The sequence below is a fragment of the Leptonychotes weddellii genome, chromosome 7 (genome assembly GCF_054177405.1).
Source record: "Leptonychotes weddellii isolate Sample4059 chromosome 7, ASM5417740v2, whole genome shotgun sequence".
Lineage (NCBI taxonomy): Eukaryota > Metazoa > Chordata > Mammalia > Carnivora > Phocidae > Leptonychotes > Leptonychotes weddellii.
This window is the reverse complement of record NC_138375.1, coordinates 10444665-10460993: the sequence shown is the minus strand read 5'-3', so window position 1 is coordinate 10460993 and position 16329 is coordinate 10444665. Positions and strand designations below refer to the sequence as shown.

The following is a 16329-nucleotide window of genomic DNA, read 5'->3' as shown; positions in this document are numbered from 1 at the left end:
AGCCTGGGGAAGGACGACAGCGCCACTGCACGGGCAGCCTCCCACTGGGGAGACTGGTCACATCCAGGGACATTTATCTACTAAGCGAACAGGTTAAGGATAATGAGAGGCAGGGTCCTCACTTCAGAGAAGGGACTTACAAATACAGACAAGGAGAAAAGCTGAGTTAACCCTGTGGCACTGGGCTGGAATTGGAGGTTTGAGTGTGAATACGTGGTTTTCACAGATGTGTGAACATGCACGTTTGTACACACACACACACTCACATGTCCTATCTCGCTCTGTCCCAAGAAGGCCCAGGAGCAGCAGTGACCCAAAAGCAATAAGCATGTAGCATCCAGATTTCCACCTGTAATCACCGTTCTCCTCTACAAGGAACCAGGGCTCCTGGACAAATGGCTTACTCAGGGGGTGGGGGGACAGACTACAAGAGGAGGCTGAGACATCTTATTGTATCCAAAAGTAAGGAAATACTCAAGAACAATGTGGGTAGGTCAGGACACAAAAGGCAGCTTGAGGAGGCTCCCAATGGCCAAATCAGGGACAGTCTGAGAGTAAACAATGACAGTAACAGAGTACAATCCACGAAATACAACAGGAAACCATAAGTCCATACAGACACAAATAAATAAATAAAACTGGCTGAGGAACAGGGTATTTATAGAATTTCAAAGTAGCTCCCCACTACATACTTACTAATTACAAAGCGGGGAGGTGACTCATCTTACAATGGAGAAATGTGGCAGACACACTTAACCTAGAAATCAAACTGCATGCAGACGTAGCAGGACGAGTTAAAGTCAGGTGCCGACTGGTGGGAAGGCACAAGAAGGACGCGGCAGCCCTGATACAGTGGGCCGAGGACGTACGTATACCCGGAATCTACTCATGACCAAACGTCAGACAGACCCAGAGTGAGGAGCATGCTCCAAAATAACGGGCTTGAAATCTTCTGAAGTGTCAGGTCACCAAAGCTCAGCAACAACCAAGGAGGTGCTACAAACTCAAGGACCTCTGAGGTATGACAACTCAACGCCACAGACATTTCTGCACTGGGTCCTCTCGCCATAAAGGACATCGCGGGGCCCAGGGGCTGCAAGGTAAGCCTGCAGCAGTGTTCATTTCCTGATTCTGACAGTGGCATGGGGGGCACACAGCAGCAGAATGTCCCTTCCTGGTAGGAAATACATGCTCAAGTCAATGGCTCAAGGGAGAGTTAAGTTCTTTGTGCTGTACTTCCAACTTTCCTGCAAGTCAAAAAAACCCCAAAATTTAAAACAAGTGTAAATACGGCTTGACAGGTATGAGATGGCCTTAGGAAGGACTGTCGTGATGCGCATGAACAGAATGATGGGCACCCCAGGCATCAGCGTGGGGGCAGAAGCAGTCCATCCCGGGGCACGCCGCGAGTCGGGGTGCAGTGTCTACAGAGAATTTAAAAGTGTCCATAAAAGCCAACGAAAAGTCAGTCTATTCTTTTATCATCACCACAGGCTGCACACCCACCTCTCCCTGTGCCACAGCCACGAGCACTCACTGGGCCTTGGGTCTAATCCTCAGCACAGCCCCTTCCACAGCTAAGGAAACAGGCCTGCAGGGCAGTCACCGGGCTTGGAGGACAAGGTTGTTGGGAGGTGGGAGCAGGGCTCGGCCCGGGTCTGAGTGTGGAGAGTGTGCCTACAACACGGCAGCTAAATGCCATGTGGCATCCTGGACGGGATCCTGGAATGGGGCAAACTCAGGAAATCTGAACAAAGGAGGGGCTTCAGTACTGTCAGTTAACTCTAACAAATGTACCATACTAACAGTAAGCATAGGGGAAGCTGGGGGCTGGGTACAGGAACTCTTTGTATCATCTTCACAATTTTTCTGTAAGTCTAAAACTAGTCTAAAAAATAAAGTTTAAAAGTATATGTGTTTATATAGTCGACCCTTGAACAACACATTTGAACTGCACAGTCCATATATACGTGGATTTTTTTTTTAAATGAATACAGTATTGCAAATATACTTTATGATTTTAACTTTTTTTTCTAGCTCACTTTATTGTAAGAATACAGTATATAATACATATAACATAAAATATGATAATTGGCTGTTTATGTGATCAGTAAGGCTTCTAGTCAACAGTAGGCTATTAGATAAGTTGTGGGGGGAGTCAAAAATTATACCCGGATTTTTGAGGTGCCTGGCGGGCTCGATTGGTAGAGCGTGCGACCCTTGATCTTAGGGTTGTAGGTTTGGGCCCCATGTTGGGTGTAGAAATCACTTAGAAATAAAACCTTAAAAAAAGTTATACATGGACTTTCAACTGCAGTGGGGGAGTGTCAGTGTCCCTAAGCCCCACGTTGTTCGAAGGTCAGCTACATGGGTGCATGTATATGCAATATACACACACATACACATAGCGGATGTTTCAGAAAAAACTTTCATCTTTGGAATAATCCTTGGGTACTTTCCACAATTATCTCAGTTAGACCTTCCCTCCTGAGGGGCTGGCTCCTGGGCCCTTCGGTGCAGCCCCTGGGCACAGAGAAAGCTCTCCTTGTGAAGCTCAGCTATCAGCATCAAGGGCTCCTGCCACTGAGGTTCTGCATACATTGCCGACCAAGGGTCTATGACCATCAGAGGCTCAGTTTCAGGTGACTTTTCTGGGGACGATGCCTTTATGGAGACCCAGGCTTCCCCCCGCGAAGCCTCACCCAGGAAGCATGCTCTGCATCTCTGGGCAGAGGCACGAAAGAAGCTAACAGAGTATCATGCTTTCTGCAGCACACACACATTCTTTTAAGAGCTAAATCCTATTTTCTTATTGTCATCACCGCCATGAAGTTGCTTACCTCTCGTGTTTGATAAGGGGATCGGCCGGTGATATTGCCTCCCAGCACTGAACACTTGTCTCTGAAAGCTTTTCTACCTCTTTGCCAGCAGGGAAGGATATCTGAGACATATGTGAGTTCGTTCCCAACAAACAAGTGCATTTTTTAATTTTCGGAGACACTACCCAGTATTTACTTTGTCCCACCTCTCATTTTACACTTGGAGAAAATGAGCCCGCACGACAGACTCCACGGCTTTCCCTGGGCCCCACGAGGGGCTGGTGGAGCCAGGGTCAGCATGCAGGGTCTCTGAGACCGAAGGCCTTCCTGTGAACAGAGCCCACCCTGGGTCCCACTGCCACAGAAGATAACAGATTTCCATGTGCTAATGAGCATACCGGTCATAAATGGTGACTCTGGAGTCCCTGGGCCTGGGCCCCGCAAAGCCCTATCACAAGAGCGCAAAGGGGAAGTGACTTGTCCAAGTCAGTCAGGAGAGCTAGGATTGTTCAAACAACAAATGGCCAGGCCAGGGTTCCTCTTGCAAGGGGAAATTCAGTACTTAAATGTCTACTTCAGGGGAGGTGCTGTCAGGAGGCTGTTTTAGAGCCTGAAGAAACCAGACTTCTGCCTTCGGCCTGCCATCCTGTCCCCAAAGGCATCTCTCTGTGGGCCCAGTTCCTCCTCTGAGAGGTGGGCCCACATTTCCTGGGAGGAGGATTAAAGGAGATACTAGAAGGGCCAGGCCCGGATGGGGGCGGAATGGTTTCCTCTTTTCTGGAGAAGAAAATTCAAATTGCAAAAGTGCTAGGACTCAGGAAACACTGCAGGGCAGATCGGGCCTTCCTTTCTCTACAGATCCTCAGCTGCTCTGGTCTGGGACCAACAGAAGATGGCCAGAGGCTACATTTAGACAGAATCCAGGGTTTTCTTGATCTTAGAAAACACAGGAGAGGAGGAGAACATAAGTATTTCAAGGAATGATTACTTCTATTCCGTTTTGTTTTGTTTAAAAAAAACAATAGACCGAAGTCTGCATATAGAAAGCTTTCAAGGTATTTTATACTAATGTAACAAAAAAGAATGATGGGTCAGTACATCTATAATCTGTATTAAAAACCCCAGTGTTGGGGGCGCCTGGGTGGCTCAGTCGGTTGAGCGGCTGCCTTCAGCTCAGGTCATGATCCTGGGGTGTTGGGATCGAATCCCCACGTCCGGCTCCCTGCTCAGCAGAGAGCCTGCTTCTCCCTCTCCCTCTGCCTGCCACTCTGCCTACTTGTGCTCTCTATCTCTCTGTCAAACCAATAAAATCTTTAAAAACAAAAAAACAAAACCCAGTGTCCTGGGATGCCTGGTTGGCTCAGTCGGTTAAGCGTCTGCCTTTGGCTCAGGTCATGATCTCAGGGTCCTGGGATCCAGCCCCACATCGGGCTCCCGGCTCAGTGGGAACCCTGCTTCCCCCTTTCGCTCTGCCCCCCGCTTGTGCTATCTCAAATAAATAAAATCTTAAAAACAAACAAACCCAGTGTTCTGAATCATTTAAAAGGCCCATAAACTGCCAGGGATCATCTTTTCATCCACGAAGGGAAAGCACAGGATACAAGCCTGCCACCCCTCTCCCCAGCACACACACAGGTGATACAGAGCTGAAATCCGCTGAAATCCGCTACCGTGTGGTAAAACTCACAACACTAGGAGCAGAAGTGAAAAAGTCTGTATGGCACATATTTAGGTACAGCAAAATAGTGACTACTGATGGCTATCTGTATGTGTTAGCATTTTACCAGAGAAATAATTTTGGGGGAGGGGGGCAGGGCAAGGTTCTAGGCAGGGAATCAGCACAGCTAGTCTCGTCACAGCTACCTGGCGAAGGAAGGAATTAGGTATCATTTTACAGCTAGGGAAACTGAGGCTTGGGGAAATGGAGGAACTTGCCCATGGTCATAAAAGCAGTGAAGGCCTTAGGAAATTTAAGAAATGTCTGTGATAAGGGAAATTTGATATCTTGTAAGCCACATGCCAACCTGAAGGAAATCCTTGATAGTAAACGTCGGGCCAAAATTCTCCACTACGAATTTATTTAAAAAGACAAAATACCACACCTTATATCAAAAAATGAACTTATTGTGAAATAGTAGCCTGTGGTATAGAAGCAAGGATCTATTAACTGTAGCAAATCAAAAATTTAGGACATGCTGTGCACAAAAGAGGACAATGAGCTCAGTAGCGACCAGGGAACTGGAGAATAGGCCTGATTATCTTCTGCAAATCTTGCCCAAATGGAATGTCTCCTGCTTTCCTAAATGCCACACTTCTTTATCCCGGAAGACAAGATAATTACATGGCACACATAAAAAGTTGTTGACAGAAACGGCTTCATGGAGAAGGCTGTCACAATACGTTCCATCTTTGGAAGGTGATGTGAATCTCAGGGGACAGGCAGACAGGAGAGAAGGCAGTGTAAGCGCTCGCAGGATACACGCCCATGGGGAGATGCTATGGCAGAGATTTACTAATCGTATTCAAGAAATCTGTGCTCTGGAAGCCGGCTTCTTCCTTCAACCAGAGTTTTGTGGGCTTTACTTTACCGGCTATTGTAATCATAGCTTTTTAAATCTAAAAAGGAACATTAACTTGAATACCTACTTAGAAGGTAAAAGAGAAAAATGCCTGCCTGAGCATCTCCCTCTCCAACAGTCATGTGCAGAAAGCTTCCGTGGGGAAAGCACGTATTTCTTCTGTAAAGCTCCCGCGTGAAAATGCGACATAGTTGCCCAGGCCACACCCTCTACATTCATCAGCCCGAATTCATGCAATAGGAAGTAGCTACTCACAATCACCGTACAAAATAAAGAAGGGATGGATCATCAGATTAGTAGAGAGGAGGTTCTTGGCTCTGCAAAACTGCATGCAAAACGTATCCAAGTGCTTCCTGATGTGGCCACAGCGGTGCCTGAAACAAAGCCCCACGCCGGCGGCTCCTGCAGGAAGTCTCGCGCCCTGCAGACGTGACGCCAGGCTGTGCAGCTCGCTCCCACCAACTCAACCTGACTTCTTCTCGGGTTCCTCCTTCCCAGAACACCAGAACTGTTCTACATAATAAATCTATATTTAGTGCCTTTTAAATGAATTCAACCATAAGATTTTCACCACTTCCTTCTTGTATCTGGTACTTCACCATATGCCACAACTCACTGTTTTGGAGAAGCTGGCTATAAGTGTATTAAATAAATGGCTAAATCTAGATTGCTAAAGACAATTTAGAATTGATTTTCCGAAGGACCCTTCAAGATGCAACCCTAAAAAACCACCAACCTTAAACAACGGCAAAAAAGAATTTTCTTCTCCCTAAACCCCAAACTTTGTTTTACTTTTGTGAATATGTTTCAGAAAATGAAATACAGCTCCTTATTAAGCACTAACAATACCGTATCTGCTCCCAAATTTAAGGGGCTTCCGAAGGCCATCCTGTTCAAAAAAGGACATAAATCTAAAATACCGACTTAGATCTCTGCCATAAGCACTTCTGTGATTTGTTCTGCCGGACAGCAGTCGAGGATGGGGCAGGCAGGGGAAAGGGTGCTGAAGGTCACTGCCGCCGGCCTCGGCCTGTGCGGCGCCGAGCCTGTGTCCCTCGGGAAGAGCCAGAAAACTACAGTGAAGGAAGCTACAAACACAACATGTAATCTTGCCTCGAGGGCAAGGCCACTGTTTGTCTGGACCAAACCTGCTGCACATGGCCAGGATCTGAAAATCAGAGGGAGGGACAGCGGGTGCGGATGTCTGCAAAGTGAACTAAGGGTTTGTATTCAAGGCTGCTCTTGATGCACAGCTCAGATTTGGGGTTTAAGCACTTACCGTGTACGGGGAAGAGTATGGGCACCCCTCAGAATCCCAGGGACAAAGAGCACAGATAAGAAAGGACTGGGACTCAGCTGAGTAGGTAGAGGTGAGCGCAAACAAGCATCTGCCTGTCTCTGAACCAGGGGTGAAGAGCAGACCACAGCTCAGGGTGCTACTTTGACCCTTGGCTTGCCCTAGAAACCTGAGGGCAGAAATGTTTCCCACAAAGAGTCTTCTCATTCTTGCTGCCCCCTGGAAACCTGTGTTGACAGCTTTGATGGTTGGCTTAGACCAGAGGAGATGAGTTTACCATGGAAAGATAGGGCGTTAGCCATAGTAGAGATTTTCTTAATTTGGAATGGAAGGAACCACAGGAACTGGAGGGAGAAGGGTCGATGGAGTGCTGGACACACAAGGACATTCGGTAGACCATCATCCTCCCTATTAGAGGGAGCTCAGGAAGGTGTGGGAAGAGGTGAGAGCAGCCCAGCCTACGGCCATGGGTGACCATGCTACTTGAGGGAGCAGCCTCCATCTCCAGAGCCTGGTTGTTTGCAGTTCTGCCTCTCACTTTCTTCAGTGCCTGAAGTCTTTGCTCATATGACACAAATTTCATATCCAGCCCCAAACCACATCGGCCACAGCAGTAGCTTATCACATGGAAAAAATGAAGGGGAGATAAGAGCACATTTTCCACATTTCTTCTACAAGAAGAAGACAAAATATTTTCCAACAGGCATGAAGTAGGGACACCACACATAAAACAGACAAGAAAAATGCTCCAAAGACGCATCCTGCTTGCGGCAAGGCTGCTGAACACACCATCTTTTCCTGCTCCTTTCTCGAGATGGAGAAAGCAGAAAGACAGGGATTGTCATTTTTACTTTGTATGTGAAGACATGTAGAAAAGGCATTTTCACTGAACAAGACTTAAGCGCAGACTGTTCTGTTATCCCATTAAGTCTGTCCCGAATTCAGTTCCCCAAACTAGTGTGTACCTTAACCCTCTGTCATGCAGAACCTACGGACACACAGCCACGGTTTACTCCTCTATCTATCCTGCCTTACAGATGAGACCACATTGTTGGATCTATTGACACTCTTCCTTTTTATAAGGGAAGAAGCTCTTTATTTCTAATCATGTTTTTATACCCTCCAACCTATTTGCTTAATATTAATATTCGTAAATCAGTTTTATTTTGGTTAATATTTGCCTGGTGGATCTTTCTCTAATAGGCTATATACTTTCAAACTTCCTGGGTATTTATGTTTTAGGTGTGTCCTCTGAAAATAATACCATGATTTTTTAAAAGAATCAGAGAATCTTTTGTCTCTTTACAAGTAAAATCTATTCTGCATTTATTGTAATTACTGATACTTATGAACAAATTACTGCATCTTATTCTGTGATTTCTATCATGATTTTTGTTTTCTTCGTTTCTTTTGCTTCCACCAGACCATTTCCATGAATTTTTATTTACCCAGTTTTCTGTTTCTTTTCCTGCTACGCTTACTAGGACGTGACACTTCCTATCCCTAGACTCTAAGTGGTCACTCCAAAATGCTAATGTGCCTGTGAGTTTACAAGTGTCAGTCAGCTGAGCAGTAGTTCCTGCCGGCCTCAGAACCCACTTCCTCTTCCAAGTTAAAGTGCTCTGGTACTTCAGCGCCATCCTGTTTTTAACTACTCCAAATCTACCGTTTAAATGGTCAATCTTTGGATTTACAAATATATTTCCCAATTTATATGCTCATTCTTGATCCCAGTCCTTTCTTCTCATACTTTCCTTTTTATTAACTAATTCATTTGATAAATATCTGCTGATCACTTAAATGTGCCAGGCATTGTTCTAGGCGTTAGAGATAGAGAACAAAACAAAGTCCCTGTTTTTGCAGCGTTCCCATTATAGTGGGTGCTTCCATTATTCTTACTCAACTATATGCCTTGGGGCACGTGGGTGGCTCAGTCAGTTAAGCGTCCTACTCTTGGTTTCAGCTCAGGTCATGATCTCAGGATCGTGAGATCAAGCCCCATGTCGGCGTGATCATGGAGCCTGCTTAAGATTCTTTTCCTTCTCCCTCTGCCCCTCCCCCACCACTCTGATGCACGAGCAATCTTTCTTTCTCTCTGAAATAAACAAATCTTTAAAAAATTAAACTATATGCTTTAGTTCTTCTGGTAAGTATCTGAGTAGTAAACTCACTCAGTCTTGATCCACATTTTATCCTCATCATTGAACGATAGTTCAGCTGGATCTGGAATTCCAGGTTCAGAGTTAATTTCCCTTAAGACTATTCTACCAACTTCCAGAATCTGTGGTTCCTGGTGAGAAGTGGGCTTGCTTTCTTGCTTCCTTCCTTTCCTCCTTTCTTTCTTTCTTTTTTTAAGATTTATTTTTTTTAGAGAGAGAGCAAGAATGAGTGGAGGGTAGGGGCAGAGGAAGAGGGAAACTCCCAAGCAGACTCCCCACTGAGCGCAGAGCCCGACGCGGGGCTCGATCTCACGACCCCGAGGATCACGACCTGAGCCGAAAGCACGAGTCGGGCACTCAACCAACAGTGCCAGCCAGCTCCCCAAGAAGTCGGCTGTCTTTCTAATAACCCTTCTCACAGGGGTTGTTTTGTCATTTCTGTCCTTGTTTTTAAGACTTTGTCTCTGATGTTCCTCGGTTTTACAATAATGTCTTTCAGTTTGGATGCATCCTATTAGACAACTTCTGTTTAAAGTAACTTTCCCCCTACACCTCCTTATAACTTCCATATAACATGGAATGGACACACACACAAGGCCATGGTATTGTAATTTCTCCCTTCTTCACTCCACTTTCTTTCAAAACACAAAACAAAAAGCACATTTACCAAATAATAAGTAGAAGGTCCTGGCCTGGGTACTTTCCATGCTGCTGCCACACACACCCCTGACTTCCTCTCTTCCAGAAGCCTTCACTGTGCCTACTTTCCAGATAAGAACGTCAATCTGAGAAATGTGAAGAGACTTTTCCAAACGACGCAGCTAGTGAGCATTATAGCCCATGCTCCAACTCCACAAATCCCATGCCCTAAACACACTACACACCCTACATCCTGTTTCTAAGCACACACATTTAAGAGAACTGGAAAAGGACAAGAAATGCTGGCCCATCATTACAGAAATGCAAGAACCATTACTGTTTATCAGTTGAAATCTCACAAATGAGTCAATAGGCATTGGTACAATAAATATGGCAAAAACATTCAGGGCATTTTTCTGTGTCAAGAACACCTTATTTTATGGCCCAGCCGACAGACAATATCTGAGCAGGCAAGGACAGCCTCACTCTCAAATCTGAGCATTACCTCCTCTGAATCGCCTTTAAACATATCTAGCCAAGGATCAGTCATCTCAGATGTGGTTAAAACGAATTCAAAACCAACCACATAGGTATTTATGGGAGAAAATAGTGAAAGCCATGGTTTTACCTGTGCTACTTCTTCGAAATCTTCATGACGTTTCTGCAAAGCTCTGGCCCGATGAAGAGATTTCCCCACACCCGTATGTTTGCTCAGAAATGCTTCTCCATGGTTCTCAATCCAGTCCAGCACCTACAATAAAATACAGGCATATATGCCATAAAAACAATGTTCTGCCTTGTTCGATGGCTAGGGCTACCCGCTGATACATTCTGTTGTCAAAACTATAACAAACGAGAAGCAAAGGAAGGAAAAAAACTGGAAGCAACTGGACACTAATCTACCATGCCTGATCAGCTTTCCCAACGTGATTTTCAGCAGCTCTTAACTGTAAGAGCATAAGTTTGTCTCTGTATAAATATTACGTGCAGTAATGATTAAGTCTCATCTCATTTTATGCGCAACGGAGCATCTAAAACTGAATGGGTTTTGGATAAGATACTGGTTATCAAGCCACTGACAACCAGTTTAACTTAACATTTTTATAAGGCTCAAAGCTTCCCAACTCTGGCAATTCAACTTTAACCACAGAGTTAATGTTTTTCTGCCTCTTCTTTAGAACATGGAAAACATAAAAATAAAACCTAAGAAAACAAAACACTTAAATGCCTCCGTTCTGGTCTTTGAGGATAATTTATTCTGTAAACTACTAAGCTGTTGTGAAAGCTAAACATTCCACGAATTTAATTACTTAAAAGTTCTTGCAAGTTGACATCCACCACATACAGAAAGGGAGTAAAAGTTAAGCAGTGCGACCCGACGTTTCTAGGTTCAGAGTCAGTACCGAGGAGTTCACTGGCTCTCTTACTTGAGAAACCACAAAAAACTAACAAAAATATTTACACTACCCTCAAATGTACACTTGGCCTCTTTCTGATGGGGAAAAGAGAACTAGCAAAAAATAAGTCAGTGACATCTTCCGCTAAAAACTAAAACTTTGGGTACAAGGTATTTAAATATTCGAATACATTTGTTAACAGACTGCTGAAGGCCACCTCTCATACTTCGAATTTAGTAACTACGGTAATGATGTATATGGATCAAAACTCTCTCAGACTGAAGAACCAGCTGGGGAGGCATAGCCAGGACAGTGGTTGAGGGGACAACCTGGAAGCAGACCAGTCATGGCTCCCCACTAATGGCAAAATAAAAGGGGTCTTAACTTGGGATTCAGTGCTATGAAAAGGATCCCTTGCCCTTTGTTACCTGCACTAGAGAGAGATCAGCTGTGCTGACAGAACTCTTAAAAAGAAGGAAAAAAAAAAAAAAAGGCAGCTGGTAAGGGCCAGTTGTCCAGGGACAACTGGCCTTGTTATCTATCGCTCCAAACCAGCGACCTTCAGAAGCCAAGGGTCTGACCAAAGGCCCTTTCTGCACAGGGTTTAGCAAAGTTAGTAGTACATGTAAATAAAACAGATTGCAAACCTGAATAAATCACTGATGGTCTTTCTTAAAGACCCTGCAGAATTAGCAGAAGTGTTGGTGCATTGGGCGTGGGGGGGGCGGGCATAGAGGCCAAGGCTTGCAGCAGAGACTCAGCTAAAGCCACATCTACCTTATTGTTATAGCTCATTTCTGAACCTCTTCTGTCAACACCACCAATCTGCTAGTCACTGGGGTCACACTATCAGAGTACTTCTGAGTGGATCTATATGTATTGTGTCACCTCACTCCCAGCCCTCCTGAAAGCTCTCTCGTTTCCACCCTCCATTTCTAGCCCCTGCTGCATACCCAGGGCCTAGCTATGTCTTCTTGGGCGAGTTCTTCATCCTTGCTGGACGTAGCTTCCTTGGTGCTCGTGACTGGAACGGGGAGTTGTGAGGGCTCTGCTGAGCACATTAACACCAGCTCGGCGGATACACAGTATGTGTAGCATCCCCACCCCTAAACCGTAGCCCATGGCAGGCTTCCATCTAATTGTAAGCTCTTTGGTGGCACAAGCTACAATTATCCGTTGCTTTTCAGTTTAATTTTTTTTTTTTTTTTAAGTAATCTCTACACCCAACATGGGGCTCAAACTCATGACCCCAAGATCAAGAGTCACACACTCCTCCGACTGAGCTGGCCAGGCACCCCATCCATTGCTTTTTAATTAGTGTACATTATTTTCCCTTCTTGAGATAAGAGAGAGAGAAAGAGAGAGAGACTGCACTTTAGTATTACCATTAGTAAGTAGAGCTACATTCACGCCTGACTTCAAGGCAGATATAAAGCTGCTGAGTTGTTTACATGAGTCTCTTAATTCATATTATAAAACACAGATCCTGTTCCACTCCTACAAAATGTCCATTGACAACTTCAAGACATCTCATCCTCAAGGATGGATACAGTTAAATGGAAAGTGCCTCTGGGCATGAGGCCAATACCACACAGGAGACAAGGATCAAATATTTTAAGCCTGAAAAGAACTTAAAGATACGTAAGTCTCCCTGCCCATCAGATCTGTATGAAGGACTAAGAGATCTTTCTTTTTAACTATAGTATATTCTGTATATTCCTCAACTTTACTGTTAAAAGAAAAATTGAGCCACTGGTAAGCAGCAAATCTGATAATCACCAGGAACTCAATACAGACTTGAAACAAGGACACAATTTGAAAAAGTAAAATGTAAACATTATTTGGTAGAAAGGGCTGAGGAAACAAACTACAGTATTTTTAAAATAATAAAAATTTGGTTTTGGGGCTCCTGGGTGGCTCAGTCGTTCAGCGTCTGCCTTGGGCTCAGGTCATGATCCCGGGGTCCTGGGATCGAGCCCCGCATCGGGCTCCCTGCCTGGCAGGAAGCCTGCTTCTCCCTCTCCCACTCTCCCTGCTTGTTATTTCCTCTCTTGTGTCTCTCTCTGTCAAATAAATAAATAAAATCTTTAAAATAAATTTAAAAATAAAAATAAAAAAATAAAAATTTGGCTTTGAAGCCTAAGAAAAGTCTTTCAGGAAGTGTAAGTTGGAAATTAAAGCTATTATGAACCAAATGCTCAGAGTTACAATTTTTCTTTTATTAGCGGTTCCTTTAGACAGAATTGTAAATACCAGGTGAAACTGTATTTCCAACAAACATGAAAGTAATTCAAAGAAGGTGTACAAACTCCAAGCACTTTTAAAAAAAAAAAAGTGGCAGACAATTATGAAATCCAGCTCACACTCAAAACCAAATTCCCCACAAGGCTTTCGCTTCTTCTACAAGTCTGAGAACATTTCCCAGATTGCCAAGGAATCAATACAGCTGCCCAAAGAGCATTTCAAAGACATGCTTGTGGAATCTTTTCCATTTAAAACATAAAAATATTTGCGAATCAGGGACTTCATCAACCTAATCCAGCCAGCCGCCTCCCTGACCTCATCTGTCGCCAGGAGCCGTTATTTGTCTTGTGGCCCCAGCCCCAGAAACAAGGCTGGCACAGGATTTGAGGCTCTGCTGCTAGACTGAAGGGAAAGGACAAAAGTGATCCCTTCCCACAGGCTACCTGGTTCCTGTGCAGGAGAGCAAAGCTGGGAGGCCTGGGCCACCTCCCTCTCTGGGCAGAGGATGTGGTGGGAGCTCATTCGTCTGTACATCAGTGCCCTCTAATGGACACAGTGACAGCCCCAAGGTCAAGGTCACTCTAAAGTGAGCCACCAACACAACACAGATACCGTCTCAGCATCTAAGTCAAAATGTCAGATGGTCAGGAAACCTTACATATTGTTTAGCTTAACTCCCTGTTTGTAATTACAAGATAGATCATGATGATGGCAAGTATGATTATGCTCATTTCTTACCTAATAATTATATTGCTGTCTGAGAACCTGCTGTTGCAGCAAGCACTGACCTGGGCTGTGTCTGCACCAAGCCATCAATCCTCACAGTGATCTGGGGTAGGGGAGGCATATCATATCCCCATTTCACAGATGAAGACACAGGACCAAAGACCCTCAACTAAGGGTCTCTGTGGAAGAGCCAGTCTGGGGACTAAGATCCAGAAAATCTGGTCAAAGGGTCCATTCTCTTAAACCGCTGGTCTATACGCCTCTTGAGTCAGCTCAAGGGCCATATAGGTGCCACAATGGGGTCTGGAAGGAACGAGCTGTTCTTGTTTGCCAACAGCTGGGGGCTTCTGGGCAAACAACCTCTGATGAAGTGACTGTGTTATAATGGACAGCAAACACTACCAACTCTCAGCTAAAGGCCGTGGGAACTGGCTGCTGGCGCCTTTCCCCCAACTCACGTGGCAGAGTTCCGGCCATCTTGTACAACCTATGTGACTTTCTGTGACAAGCCCCCACTACCTAACACTCACTGTTTCCTGGACTACTATTTCTGGTGACTGCTTCTTTAAGAATTTGTGACTAAATACTACACCCCCATCAGAGGAAACTAATTCTTACAGACCCGTGTCTCAACAATAGACAATATGAAGACCACGTAAAGACATTTTCCCTTTAAAACGCAGAGGTGTTTATTTCAAATACTGACTGGAGTCACCTCCTACTATCACCACGAATCACATCACTGCCGCCAGCATTATTTACTGAGAGATTATTCCACGCCATGTTCGGGAGGGCAACACATGCAGGTCCATAATCCCTTATCCACAAAAAAGCTGCAACAGCTCTGAAATTCTCAGTATTTTTTCAAAACTTGGTCCCAAGTTTTGGCACCAAGATCTGACTCCCTCAGTGTAGTTTAGAGTCCTTGTCCATTTGGCTGCAGAAATCTCCATGTTTTCCTTTAGAGTATGGGGGGTGGCCCAGACCCCACGAGAGTGTCCTGTATCACACACTGTATGCACTCTGTTATCTTCCTAAAGTTTGAAAAACTCTCAACCCCCAAACATATCTATCCCCAAGGGCTACAAACGAGAGTGGACTTTGATTACTGTCCCTATTCAACAAGAAACGGAGGCTCAGAGAAGTGAAGCGACTTGCCCAAGAAAGAAGACCGAGGAAAGAGATTCACATGAAGGTCTTCAGAGCCCCAAACTCAGGCTCTAACCCGTCATTACATTACATCATGGCTTGTAGATACTACATGAACGCTGTAAAAATATTTCTAAAATTAGAGTTTCAGCTCTAGGAGGGCTGTTTATAAGAACTAGATAAGACCTCGGACATAAAACAACCAAGAACACATGAAGCCAGTCTGGTTTTACTGGGAACTCCGGATCCAAAGAGTATTCAGGGAAAGTATACAAATATCTGTGAAATCCAGCCACCATTTTAAAGAGACATAATCAGTGAATAAGCGTTTTCTATCAGAATAATGAGAATTCCTTCTAAGTCACATTTATTCAGTTCACAAAACACAAACACATGAATCAAGTGAAAAACCAAGTTAATTCTAAAATACCCTAAATGTGTTCTTTTTTAACATAAAATCTGATTTTTCCAGTGGCAAGATACTAATTTCCTCCCTGCCCATTCCCTATAAAACCAAAATTAACCCAGTTTCATTTAGTTACTTCCCTGTTCGATACTCGTTGGTTTTCATTTAAATCACCAGGGATGCCAATCTCAAAATAGACATACGTTTCCAGGGCTATTTTTAAAATTTTTTTCCCCTGGGCCATTTTTATTTTTTTTTATTTATTTATTTTTTTTAAGATTTTATTTATTTATTTGACAGAGAGAGACACAGCAAGAGAGGGAGCATAAGCAGGGGGAGTGGGGGAGGGAGAAGCAGGCTTCCCGCCGAGCAGGGAGCCCGATGTGGGACTCGATCCCAGGATCCTGGGATCATGACCTGAGCCGAAGGCAGACGCTTAATGACTGAGCCACCCAGGCGCCCTACCCCGGGCCATTTTTAAATAAGTGCTCCTGAAACAATCATTTAGATCAGAGCTTTCTTGATTATCAAATCCATGATATTTTAACGATTATAACAAAAAATGAGTGATTAGGCAACAAAGCAGGAGACCAAAAAGGAGGCCTTCGCTTAGAGAATGCTTTTATGAAAGCCTGGTGTTTAGCATTGCCGTGAGGATATCCAATATTATGCTGTTAATGAAATCTGCCCACAAAGTTAAAATCACAAAAAGAAGGAATACTCTGAGTTTATATTATTGAATCCCACATACACACCCTCTCTCAGGCTGCCTGGTACCTCTTCCCAGAAGCTCAGAGCATATTTTACCTGAAACCAGCATCCTTGTTCATGTTCTTCCCTTTCTTTCTGGTGGAGGCCAGGCTCGTGGACCACCTGCCTGGAGAACAGGAGAAGGACACAGCCCGGGGCAGCCG

At 44.5% G+C, this 16329-nt stretch overlaps 1 protein-coding gene across 3 annotated transcripts in view; it reads right to left on the bottom strand.

Moving 5' to 3' along the window:
• LOC102731976 (triple functional domain protein) overlaps positions 1–16329 on the bottom strand; it is a 314385-nt gene that overhangs the window by 133117 nt on the left and 164939 nt on the right. For all 3 annotated transcript variants that reach the window (XM_081825910.1, XM_081825911.1, XM_081825912.1), the window contains exon 10: positions 10122–10244. In XM_081825910.1, coding sequence (XP_081682036.1) covers positions 10122–10244 — 123 coding nt within the window. The remainder of the gene's footprint in view (positions 1–10121; positions 10245–16329) is intronic.